The sequence below is a fragment of the Prionailurus bengalensis genome, chromosome B1, assembly GCF_016509475.1.
Source record: "Prionailurus bengalensis isolate Pbe53 chromosome B1, Fcat_Pben_1.1_paternal_pri, whole genome shotgun sequence".
Lineage (NCBI taxonomy): Eukaryota > Metazoa > Chordata > Mammalia > Carnivora > Felidae > Prionailurus > Prionailurus bengalensis.
The window spans coordinates 28,303,422-28,323,185 of record NC_057344.1 but is presented as its reverse complement, the minus strand read 5'-3'; the positions used below and the strand labels follow the sequence as shown (position 1 = coordinate 28,323,185).

Here is a 19,764-nt window from a genome sequence, read left to right as displayed (position 1 = left end):
CCTGAGGCCACTACGAACATTTCGAGGACTCAGCAGAAGATATGTCCACTGGCTTAAGTTTTGTCCGTTCTCGCTCCTCTGCTACCTGCCAGGAGACCAAGCACTGACACAGACAAAGGTGGAAGCAATGGCAGGAAGGGAAGAGAAGGGAAGGGAAAGCAGAGAGCACAGCTGATCTGGATGGAACCTGGGTCATCAGTCTTAGGACTGCTACTACCAGAAGTGATGCTCTGTGCCCGGTGCTCTCACCACCACCATCTACTTTTCCCTCACTACTGGTACTGCTTTCTACCTCCCCTTCCCACACCGAGGGTCACCACACCGGGTGGTGCCTGGGTCCTCTCTCCGCAGTCTGCTTGTACGGGCCTGGGCAGCTGGGTCGTCAGCATGTGCACAAAGCACTCACTGGTAACCCTGCTGGAAGAGAATGGGAGCATAGGCAGCCACCAACACTCCTGACCCCGTGGCCTGTGAGGATGTCAGCTGGGGGACCGCCCGTGCGTGTTTTATACAACACGGTGAATTCTGTACAACATGAAAGAGCTGTAAGTCAGAAGGAAGAGTACTCTGGGAAGCTGTGTATTTCATCCAGCCTTGTAAATAAACACAAAACAAAAAGACCCCACCTGTCTGTCTAGGCCAAAGCTTTTCAGAAACCAGGCTTTCCTGCTTTTAGAAAGAGTTCCACGTGTGCTACGACAAATGAAATCTATATTCTCTCTTGCTGTTGATCGTCACTCTGAACCCGAACATTCATTACTATTACTTGCACTAGGAGCAAAACTAAGAGCAAGATTTTTTTTCCAGGGGAAGAGGAAGGCTGGTATGTAGATAGTAATCTTTGTGAAGAAACAAGGGAGTTTATAAAACTCAGGCTACTCTTCACTGAGAAGGAGTGGGTCAGATCAGAGACCTTTACCTTGACTTGTAATTACATTCTCAAAACTACACTGGTACCTCCTTTTATACAGGGTTTCCTAAAAGTGGAAAGAGGAACCCTTAATCTTTCCTGTAACACATGTAAGACAGCACGCGGTCTTCCTGGAAGCTCCCAACTTTCCCCTTTGGTCACTAGACCTGAGGGAACGCGACAGCAGAGATCTCTCAATACACCGGTTCACACACAGACACGTAAGTCCTGCAACAAGTGGACACCTCCGTCTGCAGCCCTTCCGCACAACCAGGCACACACGACTATGGTCTGGTGACGCCCTCTAGCTGGCTGGGCCCAGTCTCTTGTGTGTGATAGGAGGGTGAGATCATTAAGGAAGAGAGAGGTGTCATTTGGGGCAAACATCAGGCAGTGGGTGATATCATTGCTGTCAGATGATCCCCAAGTCCTGGAGTGTCAGCTTGATTGAGAGGGAATCATTAATCTCCTGCAGGTGGGTCTGTTAGCTTGGATAGGTGTTAGTTGTACGGTGTGCTCTGGGGAACCGGGTTTGAAAGGACCAGTGGTGGAGTGAGTGAAGTCGTGGCCGATGGGTATAAATTACCTGGGCATGCAGTGAAGCGGGATAGGTGAAAGCAGGAGGAGGTAGAGCAGGCGCTAACTCCGCTGGGTACAGAGGGTACGGGGCCCACACTTCAGGGCTACTGGGGTAAAGTGCAGGCACTGTGAGCTCATCTGCAAGAAAAGAATAAGGGAAGAGTTAGTGGTTACCAAACAGCTGCTTTCAAATCAGAAACAAAACACCAAATAACCCCGAGCCCCAATCGATGTCAGGAGTCAAATTACTCTCATTCCTTTAATAACCTGCTGGTTTTGGTCCCCAAACTCTAAGCAAGGGAATGGTAAATACAAAGTGAAAAAAGGCAACAGGCATCTGCTGCCTGTCTGGCCTGCTGAGATGTCGGGCCTGGGCTCTGCCCCGGACACTCTGATGTCTTTCCAACTGGAGCTGGGGGAACACAAGAACAGTGGGGATTTCCTGTACAAAACCGCACACGTGGCCCTCCGAGGAAAAGAGGAAGAAAGACAACTGGTAGGAGATATCCCATGAAAACCCACTGCAGAGTCTCTGAGAGAATAATGACTTACTGGCAGGACCCAAACAGACCTGAACTGTAGGACTTCTCTGCTTAGAAGTGTAATTACTACTAACCGGTAAGTCATGATCACCAAGCATTACCCATTTAACACTCAGAAGCACAGAGCCAGACGCTGTGCCTACAAGACATTTAAAATGTTAAAAATTCAGAGAACAGAAGTGAAAAAGGCTGGAGTATCCTGATTAAAGTTAAGCTCCACAAAGATGCAAATTAGAACATTCACAGTCACTGCTTACACAAACTATATTTTCTAGGAAAAAAAAGTGAGTCATGTTGCCAACTGACTGGTCTCAATCTGATTCCATTCAGGTCAAGCCGCAGTTTGCCAGATTGAAGGGCAAGTGCCCGGGGCTCAGAATGTATCAGGAAGCAATCCATTAAAGTAACAGCAAACACATGAGGGAGCGTCTCAGCAAAGGCAAAAATAACATCAGTCAATAGTTATGAATCTGGACTCTGTAAAGCAGCAATCTCAGTATGTGCTTTTATCACCTGTCAAAATCTGAAATCAAGTAGGCCAAGGATGCTACCCAGGACTGCTGAAGGAGTCAGGAAAAGGTGACTTATAAAGCCATTAGAGACTCTGCCATTCAGGACTTTCCAGAAGTCTAGAGTGCACGTGACCCAAGGTCAATCAAGTCATTTCACTCCTTCCCACATGGAAGAAGTCACCCTAGCCTGCTTATTCCAGGTCTCACTCATTCTCACCATCTGCCAAAACTCTGGCTCTGGGCAGGGTTTTTAGTGTGGGAAGGGGGCTGGAAACAGAACTTCCCTGAATGTGATGTGGGAACTGCTGTACGGAGCAACCGGAAAGCAGCAGAGCCTGTAGGTGCATGTGAACCTGGGGAGTTTTTCCACAGCTGGCCAGCATGGCAAGAACTTCTGAAAAGATGGAGATTCCAGAGCTTACTAGGGACTATCCATTCAGAAGGCAGCCTGTGGATCTCGACAATGTGGAGTGCTGTAACCATGGCTGGCCGGACTCCCCGAATCCCTTTCTCAACAAGGCAGTTAAAAAAAAAAAAAAAAATGTCCTCCTCAGGACTTAGTGATGGGAATACAGACTGTTTGCATATCCAGGCTGGAAAGCCTAGCTCAAAGAGTAGACTGATATTATTTGAAGGGGATAACAGTAGCATGATAAGCCTCTTTAAAATGATCAGGTCTACACCACCTATTTCCAATTCTAGGGTATGTAGGTGTCTGAAGCTTCTGTAAGAAAATTCCTAACAGAGGGATTGGGAGAATGCTTAACAGACCTCTGTGTTTCCGGTCATGATGAGACCATATGATTTCCATTAGAGCAACTCTTGTGGGAGCCCCGCTTGTGGAAACTGTTGCCAGAACCCATGCCTCGGATTTCAAACAAACAACCATTCTCAGGAATGGCAAGCTATTATTGTTGTTGTTGTTACTGTTATTTCAGCTACCATGCTATTTTAAGACATTCTGAGCCTTTAAAAAAAGGAAAAAAAAAAAAGTCAAGAAAGTCTCAGGACCCAGCACACTAATGTCTTAGCCCATGCTTGCTCAGTCCTACTGTGACAGCAGGAGACTCTAAATGCCAGCAGAGAGGAGCATGCAGGGCCTGCAGCCTGATGGCAGCCCTTCCTCATCCTGTTGCCTAATAGGAACTGGCCAAGTTGGGGGTGAAAGTTTTAAAAATGAAATGTCTTTTATGATATCTGATCCTAGAAATGGGGCATAAATTCAAGCACTCCCACGGAATTAAATAAAACTTTTTTTGGCAAAAGCTATCTGATCCTAGAGAGAGAGATAGTGGAGATAGGGGGAGTCAGGGTTTCAATCTCAGCCTTGACAGATGGGATTTATGATTTCCAGACATTTCTACATTTTTATCCTACAGCATTACTTCCCACTGGGTCTAGACTGATGCTCGCAGACTATTCACTGACCCGCATCTGCACTAAACCTAGCCCAGAATGGGACGTTTGGAAACAAAGTCCCCAACCCAAAGCTGCTGACAGTACAAGTCAGGTAGTGGAGTGAAGGCCTAAGAGAGACTGGAGCGAACTCACATTGGATAAATCCCGTCACACATCTCACCACCCTTCCCTTCTGCCCTTGTGACGCAATCTGGAGTTACCATAAATGTCAAGAGATGTGCAGCAGAGTGGGCTGGTCGGGAGGAAGATGAGCTCAAAATGTGCCAGTGGAAACGCTCTGAGCTGGAGGGCACTGGGGAGAGGAGGAGTCCTCAAAACCAAGTGCCCACCGGTTGGCCAGTGAGAGCTCAGGAAGGCAGGATCCAGCCTGCACCCCTGGCGCCAGCTCTGAGACTAGCACTTAGTGTGTAATAATGCTTGGTAGACTTAATGGGGCCTGGTGGAAAACTTTAAAAGCTGCTTAAAGATACACCACTGTTTTCTTTATTAAAGGAAAACTTAGGAAATATCCATAGGAACTAGATCTAAAATTTCCCAATCCTTCCAGTATTTGCCACACTAAAACAAAAACCATGAGCAAAAAGGAGGCTTGAACTGGAACACATGTTACAGAACAGTAATTTTCAAAGTTCAAAATAAAAGCAGTTGGAACCCTTTCTTCAAACTAACTTTCCCCAGAATCCCTTTTTAAATAAAGTGTAGTAAATTTTGGCTGCCTTGGTGGTGGGGTAGCTGGAGGACTTCAACCCCCATGTCTGTCTCCCAGGTACACCAGGGTTCCAGAGAACACTGAAAACTGCTGTTATAGCTGTGCTCACCCATGGAACGGTTTTTAATATAAGTTCCTCTTGGGGCACCTGGGTCGCTTAGTCAATCATCCAACTTTGGCTCAGGGCATGATCTCTCGATTCGTGAGTTTGAGCCCCACATTGGGCTCTGTGTTGACAGCTCGGAGCCTGGAGCCTGGAGCCTGCTTTGGATTCTGTGTCTCCCTCTCTCTCTGCCCCCTTCCCTGCTCACACTCTGTCTCTTGCATTCTCTCAAAAATAAACATTTAAAAAAAAAGAAAAAGTAAGCTCCTCTTCCAAGTCTGAAGACTGAACTCATTCCTGCAGCTCCTGAAAAAAACCCACCGGAGGGAGGGAGGGCCATGAGCAGCCGGAGCAGGGGAAGAAACAAAGAACACTGGGATGACTTTGGGAATGACTGGGACAGAACCAAACAGGCTCTCCTAACACAGACTTCAGTGCCTGAAGTGCTACTTTGGAATGCTGAGGGAGTCCTCAAGTGAGCGTTTAGGGCCTCACAAAGCACAGAAAAATCTGACCCAGGAAGTACAGGTGAAATGAAAGGAAGAAAGGTGAATAAGCCAAGTCAAACTATTTACTCCTTCCTCCGCGCTCCCAAACTTTATCTTCATAGCTGCACTACGGCACCCACAGTGCACCCAGTCCTGTGAGTCAGTATTTCTCAAAGTATGGTGGCCACACCAGCGGCATCACCTGGGAGCTTGGCAGAAATGCAAATTATTAGCTCCAGTACAGACCTACTGAATCAGAATTCTGCCCCCCCCAGGTGAATCTGATGGATGCCTAAATTTGAGAACCACTGATACAAGTTGCCTTCTTGCCTTTCTTAATGGATCAAGATGCTTGAGCCAAGTGTTATGCATGTTGCTCTCAAAGAGCTTAGCACAGTACCTGCTACACAGCAATTTGTTTAATGAATGGATGAAATACTTCGAGAGAGAAGATGCAAATGAGAGCAATGATTGTGGACTTGTTCTGTGAGAGAAACTGGAGGGTCAAAGCAGATCCAGCCTGACAGCACCTGCTTGGCTCAGAGCCACTAGTGACAGAGCAATATAGGCACGGTGGGGACAGCTGGACCAGGCTACGGTCACACCTGTGGCAAAGCAAGCCCTCACAGACACGTACATTTCACTAGGATGCTGACGAATCTCTGAAAACCCACATACTCTCTCTTGGCAGAAGAGGGTAGTAAGCTGAATTTGTATATTCTTTTTGGTTGCTAATGTGTGGTCTTGAGAAAATTAAAACAACTGAATAGACAGGTTTTCCATAGCACAAGCCCTTCACACACACAGATGAACCAACAAAGGTGCGGGCAGCAGCAGGGGAGCAGATGGGCTGGCTCTAGTGGGTTTCACCTTCCTGAGTCACTGCTGATCCTGCTCAACTTAATAGGATGGGAAGGCTGAAAAAAAGAGAAAGTTTGCTGCCCTGAGCCCATTAGGATGACCACGGTTTGGCAGGGGTGGGGGGAGGTGGGTAGAGAGACTCCCCTTGACTACATAGGCTCTTGACCCCCCAGTGAGGGGAGGGATCAGGCGGCCAGGGCTTTGTGTCTGGGCCTAATCCGACCCTCTGCTGAGAGGGTGATGGGTCAGTCCTCTCCCATTACTCCAGATCCAGCAACATCCTTTCTCCTTTCGCACCTCTGAAGGATACAGTTGTTGAGGGCTCACAATATACATCTGAATGAGCCTTTTTTTTAGCATGAGAATATACAACCGGAAAAGCTCAAATTGTATTCTGGCAAACAAGGACTAGAAACTTCCCCAACTCCATCTTCCAATCCCTTTGAAAAGAAAAAAAGAGCAGTGTCTGACAGAGGTTTAAACAAAAACAGCTAATGAAGATCATCTTGTCTGCCTTTTCATTTTGGATGCGGAAACAAACATGCAGAAGGGCGAAGCTTCCGGTGTGAAGTCACACTGAAACAGATAAAGATGAACTGACTCTCAAAAACAACAGAGAGCAAGAGGGACGCGGATAATCTTTGATGGACTTAACCTGAATGCAGTTGAGAACACAAGGTCCAGGAACTTTAGGTCAGTATTTACTCCGCCTCTTGGATATTTTTACTTGGAAATATTCCACGGCGATCTCATACTCAACATGTCTGAAACTAAACACAGTCCCTCCCTCCCAATGCCTGTCCTCTTCGGTTCCAGATTTCAGTGAAAGATGCCAGTCCGATGCCCAAGCCACGGTGACCTGGTAGTCTTTCACCAAGGCCCCAATGAACCCATCCCATCAGCCATTCTCTTAACTACCACCACCGGGTTACTGAAAAGGCCTCCTCACGTCCTCCTGGCAGTCACGCTGCAGCCAGGACAACTTTGAAAACACAATTCTGCAATGTCACTCTCCTGATTAAAACCTTTCTGTGATTTCTCCTTGCTCCCAGGACAGCGTCTGATCTCCAGATACCACGGCCTAGAAGACTGCATATGATCTTGCCCTCATCTGCCTTAGCAGACCCGGCTCTCACCTGCCTCCCCATCACGGTCTAGGATCATTCTCATTGCTGGACCGTGCCCGCTCCTCCCCCACCTCCAGGCCTCGTACACACTAGCTCCCTCTGCCAGGGGCATTCTCTCCTTTCAACTGCCTTAACCTGTATTCTTTCTTCAAAGGACTCTACTAAGATGTCACTTCCTTGGGTGGCAGGGAAGGAGCACCTTTTCTGTGTTCTGCTGCATCCTCTGTCTCCCAGGCACAGCACTTACCTCCAGGACTGCATGTTCTCACTCTCTGCTCACCCAGAGCCTAGCACAGTGGATCACAAAGTATCAAGAAGTCAACCACTTGCTCTATACTCGATAAAAACAACAGAGAAAAGAGGATGTAACTTCTACCTTGCCCTTCAGAAGAGGAAATGATCAAACTGTAGGTTAATTCAATTCTATGTGGGAGACAAATATACCAGAAGAGAGACACGAGAGGATATAAATGTGACTTCTTAAATAAGATTACATTTCAACCCTGTTTTAATAACACGTTGTATTTGCATACATTTTCATACACAGCTAAGAGGGTGTATATCCATTATCATTCTGGATACTCATCCAAAGCTCTGGAGAAAAGGGCAGGAACTCTATTCAAGGTCTCACAGCTAACTCATAGTGTTTGAACTGGGACCAGAATCCCAGTCTCTTTGTCTTATGGTTCAGGCTCCCTTCCATACAGCATCCTGCCCACGCCCCCCCACACATACCACCAGTGGTGGTGGTGACAGGCCTTAGAGCAGGTGTGGTCCTCATCTCTAGTTTTTGGCATACTCCGTTTACTAGAATAAACCTAAGCAGAGTCCTTAAGGAGAGCCTGCCTGATAAATGAAGCCTTGACCAGAAAAAACCAAAGGCTAAATATAATGACAAATTCCATTTTTGATGAAAAAAAAAAATCAAATTTGAAAGAAAAAATAAATCAAGGACTCCCATTCACACGTATCTCACAAGTAGTTGGTCCATGTCTGTTAAGTAAACCCCTCAAAAAATCAGTCTTCCAAGGCTCTTTTGTAGACTATCCTAGCAGGACACACTCTTCTCGTGTCAGGGTTAAGAATGCAGCATATGCCAGCTTCGGTGGCCCGGCACACTAACTAGCTCTGGCAGTGGGTTGAACAGTGTCCTCCCAAAATTAACATTTACCTGGAAACTTTTTTGAAAACACGAATTTTGCAGGTGTAATTATTCAAGGACCTTGAGATGAAATCATACTGGATTTGGGGAGGGAGCTAAATCCAACGACTGATGTTCCTATTAGAGGAGAGGACACAGAGAAGATGGCGATGTGAAGCCGGAGACAGAGACTGGAATGACGTGTCTACAAGGCAAGGAATGCCGAGGACTGCCAGCAGCCACCACAGTTGGGAGAGGCATGAGAGGGTCTGTCGCTTAGAGCCCTCCAGGAGGAATCAGCACTGCTGACACCTTGATTTCAGACTTCTGTCCTCCTAAACTGCAAGAGAATTAATTTGTTTTCAGCCACCCACTGGTGGTAACTTACTGTGGTAGCCCTAGGAAACAGTTCCCAGAAAAGGTCACATACTTTCACTGGCTCCCTAAGAATTACAGAAGTGTAAAGGAGGAATCAAAAGATTTGGTGAGAAGCTGAAAGGATGTCTTCAGCACCACCCAGCACAAACCACAACTGTAATTTTTCTGCTCTGCACACGGAGCTAATTGTACTAAATGCTCGAGACACCAAGAGTAATCAAGTGTGTGCTCAGGTCTCTTCTACTTCTATCTACTCTCTATCATGGCCCTTGGCAACTTCCATTGTTTCAACTGTGAGTTCTGTTTAGGATAACCCATTAATTGACAGCTTTGATGCCCACTCCAGTGTAAAGATTCCAAACTCATCCAGCTCAACTCATCCAAAAGTGAACTGTCACTCACAACCAATTTCTCTTCTCACCTCCCCACATTTTCCTTTATCCCACTTATTCAGCTTCAAGGTCTCCTTCATTTCCATGTCCAGACAACTGCTGAGTCCTAATAACAGTAAAGATGACAAAGATACTGACAACAGCGACAACAGTAGTAACAGAGCAGTAGCTAATGCTCACCAAGCACATTTCGTGCCACACACCGTGCTCCTTGTGGAAGGTAGGAATATTCGCCCGTTTTACATGGCAAGGAAGCAGAGGTACACAGAGGTTAAAGAACCGCCACGTGACTCATAGCAGGTGACAGACCCAGGATGTGAATCGTGAATCAGTCATCTTTGTCCAGAATCCAACCCTTCACTTCCCGCCTCTCTATGTTGATTGCATTTCCACTACGCCTTACTATCTTTTTTTTTTTTTTAAGTTTATTTTGAGAGAGCAAGCGAGCGTGAGCACGCGCAGAGAAGGGGCAGACAGAAAGGGAGAGAGAATCTCAAGCAGGCTCCAATTCTGAGGCTGAGCTCTGATGCGGGGCTAGATCTCAGGAACCATGAGATCATGACTTGAGCACAGATCAAGAGTCAGCCGCTTAACTGACCGAGCCACCCTGGGGCCACTACCATCTCAACTCTTCCCTTCCACCCCTGCTTCTATGACCGAACTGCAGGTTCTCACCTAGACTGATTTAGTAGCCTTTTGACTTTTAAATTGGCTTCCTGCTAACTTCCAGTCTCCCCACTCCACTTTTTTTCTCTCGTAACACATATTCCTGCAGCAACTCTTCAAACCTGCAGGAAGGCCAACCTAGACCCACAAAATAAGGATGCCAAGGAAATTCCAAAAGCAAGTTGGTCTTGATTCAGCTGGCCCAGCGGCCCTTCTCCTCCGCTTAATGATTTTCTGTCATACCTCTGAGCCGTCACTGCTCTCAACAGTCCTGTTCTTTTGTTACTGCCCAGCTGTTCTACGCCAAAAAACTACCCAATATAATCCGTGGTTTTAAAAAGATCTGATGCCTGATCTGAGAGGTGGAGGGAACCCAGAGCAGAAGCAGGAAGAAAACTTCCTCTGGGGACTTGCTTTAAGTCACTATCGTTATCTACTCCCGCTCACCACCGCTGGATACTTTCATTCGTCTTCCTTCTTGAGCAGTGCAACTGCAGGGATGAGGGTGCCCCAGCTCTTCCCCAGGCAATTCCCTTCCCAGACACGGGCAACTGAACTTGGAGGGTATTTTGCCAGCCTCTCTGAGACCACGGATTTCTTAACAACTGCAATCAAATCTAGAGTGTAACAGGAGCCGCACTTCCAGAAAGTGTTGGTTTTATATTAACAATACAAAAACATTTGCCCAGCTCCACTCTGCTAGAGACTTCGCTAAGCTCCACGAGGCTGGACCACTGCAGCTGTACTCGCTAGTGTACCCTTTCAGCGTCTGACACAAAGTAGCCATTCAATGAACACTTGCTGAATGAATATACTCTCCCTTTTGCATAACATACCCACTCCCCCTCTTTCTGTCCTGTCAGTTGAAGTGAGTCTTCTCCCTCTTTTGTTGCTGAAACAAGAGCCTCTTCCATCTATGGCAGATAATTTAGATTATAAAGGGATTTCAGTATCGTACACATGAGTGGTAGTGTGGCTAGTCAATGGGGTTGTTTGCATATCAAACAGGAATAAGGATATTTATACAGCACGTACTTTGTGCAAAATAGTTCACAGACTTGAACCTACTTCTTCTCCACAACATCCTTCTGAGGTAGGTACTGCTATTATTATCTCCATGTCACAAATGGAGGATGCTAAGTGATTAAGTGACAGACCCAAAGCCACACAGCTGGGAGTGAAGCCATAATCTGAATACAGACCATGTGGCTCCAGAGCTGCTGCTCTTAACCACTGTGCTAAAATGGTATGGGGCCCCTGGGTGGCTCAGTCGGTTGAGCGCCAGACTTCGGCTCAGGTCACGATCTCACCTCACGGTTCGTGGGTTCGAGTCCCGCATCGGGCTCTGTGCTAACGGCTCGGAGCCTGGAGCCTGCTTCGGATTCTGTGTCTCCCTCTCTCTCTCTGCCCCTTCTCGGCTCACTCTCTTTCTCTCTCTCTCAAAAATAAGTAAATGTTAAAAAAAAAAAAAAAAAGAAAAAAAAAAAAAAAAAAAAGATGGTGGTTTTGCCTCGCCAAACACCTTCCCCCAAAACCATAAAGCTTAAACTCTTAACCAGGTTAGAAAAGACAGGTCACTACCCTGAAAAACAAAAGAGAAAATATTACTTCAGGGTGGATGAATATATTAAGAGGTTAATTTTGAAAACATGGTAATTCTGATCTGCTTTTCTGGGCCATGACAATTATGTAATTAATACTTAAATTTATAAGAAAAGCATACCCTTGAGGTGATTTTCACTTGTTTTTACAAAAATTAGCTTAGAGACATGTGTATATGTCTATGTGTACATGAGTGCCGAGTAAAGGAGAAAGAAGCCAGGAGAAACTGCAGGTCCGGATCACAGACAGGGTGTATGAGAACCATCGACAACCTGTGCTGTACGGAGAATCCTGGAGGGCATAGGAAGGAAGAAAAAGAAACTTCTTCCTTCATCTAAACAACAGCTAGCCTTTTACTAAAACTTCCAGTTGTTACTCACCATTTTTGGTAAGGGAAGAAAGTTGAAAAGGGAAAAGTATTTTCAAGAACATGGGGAGGGACAGGTGTCTTTTTAATGAAACAGCTACTTGGACAGAGGTCCACTTAGTCTGTGAAAACAGACCACCTACAAAACTATCTTACTAAACCATAAGCTCCTTGAGTGCAGGGCCTGGGTCTGTGACGCTCACCACTGTATCCCCAGGGCCTAGCACAGTACATGTTCTAGAGCAGACGCTCAGTTTTTAATTAGTGCTGTTAGGCGTAAATCTTTGAGATAAATTCTTAGAAAAACTAGGTCTAGGGGCACCTGGGTGGCTACGTGTCTGTGTGTTAAGCGTCCATGTCTGCTCTCAGCACAGAGCCTGCTTCAGGTCCTCTGTCTCCCTTTCTCTCTGCCCCCCTCCAGCTTACGCTTGCTCTCTCTAAAGAAAGAAAAAAAAAAGGCAAAAAACAACAAGAAAAGAACCTATGTCTAAGGTGATAAGCATTTTTAAGAACCTTGATAAATCTTACTGTGCTGGACTGTTTCAATATTACCTTCCCAATAAAAACAGATACATTTATACCAACTTTTAAATATGACAACATTGGGAACTATCACTAAATACAAAACTAAACAAAACCCAACAATTTTATAAGCAAAACATCTCTCCATTATTTTGATGTGTATTTCTTTGACAGTTAACAAAGCCGAACTGATTCTCAGCTGAAACAGGTACTGCCTAGAGAAGTCTTCATTAAGGCATGTTGCACTCTTGAAAACCCAGGATGGACCACATATCCTTCCGATAGCTCCCTTAATAGTACGTGTGTACCTTGATCACTGCCCTCTATCACTCACACTGAAAATGAACTTTCTGTACCTTTCTTATTCCCCAAATTGTAATCTCCTACCCCCAGCACCTAGGTTTAGCACACAAACGATATTCAATGACGTTTCTTAAATTTAACTGATATTACCAAGTGGCTGCAACTTCTTACACTATTCAGGAGCATGTAAAATTGAGAAACGTATAATCAACCCAATGATTTCTAGTTTAGCGGCACTGACTTTTAAGAAAACGTCAGTTTATATCTGTACAGGTTCCAGTCTAGATAAAAAGGCAGAAACTTGAATAACTTGTCACAGCTATCGGTCTTAAAGAGACTGAAATTGACTTAGGGAATGGAGTCAGCACTTCAAAACCTACCTTGGGGTACAAATAACACAAATCCAGACACACAGAAGCATTGTGGCCTATGGGCCGTGTGAGGGATTTCTCAATGGAATGTGTGTCTGAACTGAGCTCCTGCTCTATGAGCCAAGCAACTCTTTTGGTTCCCGCCATCTGTGTTCGCTGGCTGGCCTCAGCTATTTACCCTTGATTTATGCACGGCTAATGTCGACAATATTCACAAACCATTGGTAGAGCATGATGTACTGGGCTGCAGAGACTGCATAGAGATGGGTGGGCCACACTAGCAAACCTGTCATCCCTGCTTCCACCTTCTTGGTTTCCTCATGTCAGAGCAATCCTGCTCTACAGTCTGTTCTGAAAAGAACTGTGAGTTAAACAGTGGTGGCTATGTCAAAAAATTCCAAGCATAAATTTTACAACACATGAAAATGTACCCATCTTCATGGGAACAACAACAAGAAACAGGCACTAGCTTATGCTAACATTCTGTATTCCCAAGAGGCCTTTCCAATCACCAAAAAGAGCGAGCCCACAGACTAAAAGGTGTCAGTGCTACGTGGATGATAAAGACCCACTGAGGTAAAATGCCATCATCTCTAGATATGGATAGCTGAAAAGTTCTACTGCTCCTCCTAGCTTCTCATGTGGTACTAAAATTTTGACTCCTAGAAATTCAAACTGAAATTACAAGTATAAGATCAAACAAATCAATTAACATAGAGAAGTTATGTATGTCATTTATCATCTTCCTGACTGTGGTGGTAGGAGCACTCTACTATAATCACCACCAGCACGGCCACCCTACCCACCCCACTGTCCTGGCTGTCAATGCACTGAGAATTATGCAGCCAGAGAATCCGACATGGCCACAAGCCAGGGCCATCGAAGCCAAGAGGAGTATCGTAGCCAAACTGCATGTGTACTAAATGTAAAAAGTCCAAGGCATAAACATGTTTTCCCAAACTATTCCTGCCCCAGCCTCTAAATGGTATTTGGAGGATATAAGGAAGACACAAAATAACGAGGACACCTATTGCTCATGGCATCATAGTGATCGCTATTTGAAATATTTTAAAAGTGACCTGAATGCCCAATCATCACCACCATTCTAAAGTAAGTCTTCCTTACTCAGTTATCAGATGCCCGAGCACCACAATGCTGATGGCTATGGCGGAGGCTGCTAAGTGTTGCTGTGTGCCATGGTGTTTTAAACATCTCTTTCAGGGAGGCTAAAAATCCATCACTTAAATCTAGAAAGTCACATATTGCCAATTACTGTGAACTATGAAAAGCCTATAGGAACAAAGCCATCAGTAGACCCAGAACTTCCTGCCTACAGGTAACAACACTGCTAGCACACAGAAAACTCAGAAACGTGTCCTTTTCCATCTTCTCCAAAATCCTCCCTTCCTTTGTTCTTGGTTTTATAATCTGGTGCGTCAGATCAAATCCTGAGTACAAAGCAAAACTTCACTTGTAGAAACATCTGCTGCTGTCTAAGAACTGCTTCTCTTCATCCCCTAGGCTTTCCGAGGTGACACAGGTTCCAGGGAGGACAATTCAACCTGACACTCTGTGATAGAAATGAACGATGCTTCCTGACAGTACTGAACCATGAGCCCATGGATGGATGAAGAAACTGGACAGGCATTACTTAAAAAATAACAAAGAGAGACTAAGCAGGGCGCCTGGGTAGCTCAGTGGGTTGAGCATTGGACTTTGGTTCAGGTCATGATCTCACAGCTGATGAGTTCGAGACCTGTGTTGGGCTCTGTGCTAACAGCTCAGAGCCTGGAGCCTGCTTTGGATCCTGTGTATGTCTCTCTCTCTGCACTCCCACCCCCGCTCATGCTCTGTCTCAAAAATATATAAACATTAAAAACAAAGACAGACTAAACTAGTTCTTAAATGCAGTTCAGGGCCAGCATGGATGAATAAAGTCCACTCTATCCAAAAATTTAGTCAGGGCTACTTTCTCTCAAAATTATACCACCTCTTTGCAAAGAGTATTTACTAATAAGTACCTACTGTGGGTCAGATGCTGGATGAATACCATCATCTTTTATTTCTCCGGCCCAAATTCGAGGCATTGATGCTGAGCCACAGAAGGACCTTATTCTCTACAAACCTGAAACGTAATTCTTACTTAATTGCATATATCCAGTGATCACAGGGTAGGTGGGGTGGGGAGCAGAAGTTATACTTGAGGAAAACTATGAGAGATGGAACTCCTTATTAATTTCATAGTGCAGGCTATTAGGAAGATGTGATTTGTCATGCAGAAAGTGCTGGAAGAGCTGTAAACTTCAGGGAGTCAGCAGATGGTCACTGAAAAGAAAATTTGACAAGAGAAGAACAAATGACCTTTTTGTGTCAGAATGTGTCGCATGAGGTAATTCCGGAAACGTGGTGAGTAGTGACTCAGTAAAGTCTCACCTGAAAGTCAAACCTGTGTTTCTCCTCTTTAAGGAAGTCTTTTAGCTGTAAATGTTGCTGGCTGCACAACTTTGAGCAATTTACCCAATTTCTCTGATAAAAATACAGACCATCACAAAGGTTCATCATAAAAAGTCACTGAGAACCTGAGAGGCACAGAGTAAGTGCACAGTATCATACAGTGTTTGTTAGCAAATAGCAGTGGCAGTAATCAACACGAACATAGGAAAGGAGGGGAGGACACATTCTGGGGGTGTAAATAATGTTATCTATGCAATAGGCAATCTATCCTTATTACAAGAAAATTCCTTGGTTCATCAAATTGTCTGGGGCCGTACCTGCGGGAGGAGGCAGCAGGGAGTGGTGCTTTGGAATGTGTGCCCTCAGCCACTTCTGTTTAACTCTGTTTTCTTCCTCATTCTTTTGTGCCTCGTATTTACTGTTCAGCTCATTTTACTAGGAATGAGTTGATGACCACTGGAACCTAAAGGTTTAGCTATAAGGCATTTCCTTTTTAATTTTTTAAATAACAAGTGCTCTTTTTTCAAGAGCAGAAGGCTTCTTTTAAAAAGGAGTCTCACTGTCCTTCAGCTTCTCTAAAGAAATCTCATCTGTTCAAAAGACCCACTTAACCTGGTAAGTAAAAGCAAAAGCAGCCAGGCCAAGTACCTTTGCAGACCGATCTAGACTTCCCTGACCACTCAATGCCACTGGCTGCCAGACTTCCAAGTTCCAACAGCAGCTCCAGGTGTTGATCCATCTGAGCCCCCTGACTGGCCAGATTTTCCCTTTTTCTCCCCATCTCTCTCTGCCTCATAAAAATCAGATTTAGCGACAATGTTTAAGAACAACATAACAAAAAGCCTACATCTTAATTGTGCAGGAGGTTAATAGTCACACTGTTGACTTTCCAGTAAGATAAACAGTGCAAACTTGGCCAGCACTAATGTATACAACCCACCCTCTCATTCCTGAAGACCATACTCATTCTTGGGATGTAAATGACAGCAAGAGTTCACTGGGGAGAACGGAGCATCCTAACCTGTCAGGAGCACTGAAATACCAAAAGAAAACTGGAGGAGTTTAGGCTGAGCTTCTTTATTTCGGGGAGTAAGTAATTCTATGTCATGAGGATCTTGAGTCTGTGATAAACAAATTACCCTCAAACTCTAAAAGGCTGCCTGTCAGTGTTTTAAGTCTTTTTCCAGTTCTACTCTGCCATGAAACTCAGGGAGATCTGGTGTGAGGCTCAGTAGGAAGGCTGGCTGGCTCTGGCCTGACTTCTGAGCCTTGGTGGATGATCTGCATAGGAGCTAAGGGGTTCATGGGGGTGCTGCGCCTCCCCAGAGCCAGAAACCAGAACATCTTAGAGTGGAAAAGACATGCCCAAGCCATCCTGGTGCCTGCAAGATCTCTGGGAAATCTAGAACTGGCAGCTGGTCAAGCATTAAGAGGATGGTCATACAAGGTTTTTAAAAAAGAATCAAGGAGGAGAATCTTACAGTTCAAATCTAGAGGCTGGTTAAATAACTACAAAATGGCATGTATTACAGCCACCAAAAGGGATGATGTGAGAGACCTGTATTTACATATATGGACACATGTTAACAAAATACTCAGTGACAAAGTAAATAGGTTACTGAACATTATGTATAATACAATCCCATTATTAGGAAGACACACATAGAAAGAGAAAGGAAGAAAGAGAGGGAGAAAGAAAGAGACACACACACACACACACACACACACACACACACACACACACAGACACATAAATGCTTTGCATGAGGGATGGGCATAATGCTTTGGTATGTGGCCCTAGGTTTAAGCCAATTATCAGCTTTGTGACCTGGGGTAAGTTAGCAACTTAAGGCCAAGTTTCTTCATCTGGGAACTATTAAAGAGGAAGAAGGGGAAGGGAGGGGGAGGAGGGAAGTACCTGTTCTCATAGGCTGTCATGAAAATTAAATGATATGTAAAAGATTTCAACAGCTCTTTGTGATAGAATACATTTAATAGTATCACTATGATTTATCTCTGGATGGTAGATTCTGTGGATAAATAGATGCTTGAGTTCTGTTTTGCTCATTATGCTTCCTGAGTTTCTACCATGACCACGTATTTTTACCACATAGTGTTTTGTTGTTTCTTAAAGGCTTTGTAAAACTACAAAGAGACACAAGGACCATTTGGGGCATGAAAAAAGAGAACACTTATGGTTCCAATGTTACAAGAACACACTGGAAACGAAGTATGAAAACTGATTTCCTTCATGTGATAGTTGTTAAATGTCAGTAAAAGCACACAGAAGAAAAAATGTATAAACCCAGCACGAGCCATTAAAAAATCCTAACACGTCATACAACATGGGTCGATTCTGAAAATATAAAGAGAAAAAACCTAGACATTAAAGGACACATATATGGTTCTACTTAAATGAAATATCTAGAAGACACAAATTCACAGAGACAGAACCAATTAAAGACTACGGGGGAGCATAGCAGAGAGGGAACAGGGAGCCTAATGGTTAGTGTCTTCGAAGCAATGAGAAAGTTTTGGGAATAGATAGTGGTAATGGCTGCAAAACATCATAGATATAATTAGTGCCACTGAACTGCACAACTCAAAATGGTTAAAATGTCAAGATTTATGTCACATACATTTTACAACAGACAAATAAGAGAGACTGATAATGTAATATAGGAAACCACACTGAACTGTGCACTTTAAATTGGTGAATTGTAGGGCGCCTGGGTGGCGCAGTTGGTTGAGCATCCGACTTGGGCTCAGGTCATGATCTCGCAGTTTGTGAGTTCGAGCCCCGCATCGGGCTCTGTGCTGACAGCTCAGAGCCTGGAGCCTGCTTCGGTTTCTATCTCTCCCCCTCTCTGTGCCCCTCCCCCTGCTCACGCTCTGTGTCTGTCTCTCAACAATAAATAAGTGTTAAAAAAAAAATTAAATTGGTGAATTGTAAAAAATGTAAATTATTTTTTAAAATTATACTTTAATAAAGTTGTTAAAGACCCAAAACGACCTTAGGCTCTGGGGCTAGAGAGACCGACCTGGCTTTTGAACCCCAGATAGGCAACTTACCAACTGTGGCCCTGAACATATTTTTAAAACTCTCTGAGCCTGACCCCTCATTTGTAAAATGAGGATAATAACTGTACCTTCACAACAGACTGTTTTGAGGAGTAAGGAGCTAATAGAAAGAGTTTAGTCAAGTGCCCTGGGAGCACCTGGGTGGCTTATAAGTGTCTGACTTTGGCTCAGGTTTTGATCTCCGGATTTGTGAGTTCGAGTCCCGCATCGGGCTCTGCACTGACTGTGCGGATCTTCTGTCCTCCCCCCCTCTCTGCCCCTCCCTTGCTCACGTGCCTATTCTCTCTCTCAAAAATAAATACATATCAAAAAAACAGCCCTGAATGAATAGCTGCTAATTATCATAATTATTTTTAAACTTCTCATACCCGAAGATTCCCAAGGGTCAAAGCTCTACTTATTGACTCCAGGTTTTACCAGCTCTCAGAACTACCACCATGGTAATAAGAAAGAATCCATACATACATCCTGGTTCCCCGTTCGGGGACCATTAGGCAAACATACTTGCAGAAGCCCCACCGTCCTCATCGTACATGTCCCCATGCAATGCCAGCTACCCCTCTTCACAATCAAAATCTCACAGCGAATCAGAGGAGGGTCAGAAAACACACAGAGCAATACCTTACTCCAGGGCCTGAGCACCTCAGACAACCTGTCCTAAGCACTGGAACATCTTGCACAAGGACAGTCCATCACTAGACAAGGATTAAAAAAATTACAAGTATCTTTAGGGGTGCCTGGGTGGCTCAGTCAGTTGAGCACCCGACTTTGGTTCAGGTCAGGATTTCATGGCTCATGAGTTCGAGCCCTGCCTTGGGCTCTGTGCTGACAGCTTGGAGCCTGGAGCCTGGAGCCTGCTTTGGATTCTGTGTCTCCCTCTTTCTCTGCTCTTACCCCACTCATGCTGTCTCTCTCTCTCTCTCTCTCTCTCTAAAATAAACATTAAAAAAAAATTCTTTTTTTTTCAACATATCTTATTATCTCTCACTGTTCCCTCTCTTCCCAGAGCTAAACCTACCCTGTTCCTTTATCCTTTTCTCATAGCAACGCCTCTTTCTGATCTTTCAATCATTTTCCTCATGCTGGATCCCATCCAAGTTTTTCTTTTCTCACACAGTGCTGAGGCCCAGCATGGGACGCAGGGCTGGGAACAGTCTGGTAAGCGGGTCATAGAGCCCACAGTACATCCCGTGTGGGGCTTGGATGGTAAATTCTGAAAAGATCAGGCTGTGTGTGT

At 44.8% G+C, this 19,764-nt stretch overlaps 1 protein-coding gene across 12 annotated transcripts in view; it reads right to left on the bottom strand.

The window, feature by feature from the left end:
- Nucleotides 1-19,764, bottom strand: part of RBPMS (RNA binding protein, mRNA processing factor) — a 173,605-nt gene that overhangs the window by 25,045 nt on the left and 128,796 nt on the right. For 9 of the 12 annotated variants that reach the window (XR_006294271.1, XR_006294273.1, XR_006294277.1 and 6 more), the window contains one exon: nucleotides 1,497-1,627. The exons of the other annotated variants lie outside the window; for them this stretch is intronic. Coding sequence is in view for 6 of the 9 variants with exons in the window: in XM_043560750.1 (XP_043416685.1) it covers nucleotides 1,497-1,627 (131 nt within the window). In the remaining 3 variants the exon portion in view is untranslated. The remainder of the gene's footprint in view (nucleotides 1-1,496; nucleotides 1,628-19,764) is intronic. 12 annotated transcript variants of the gene reach the window in all.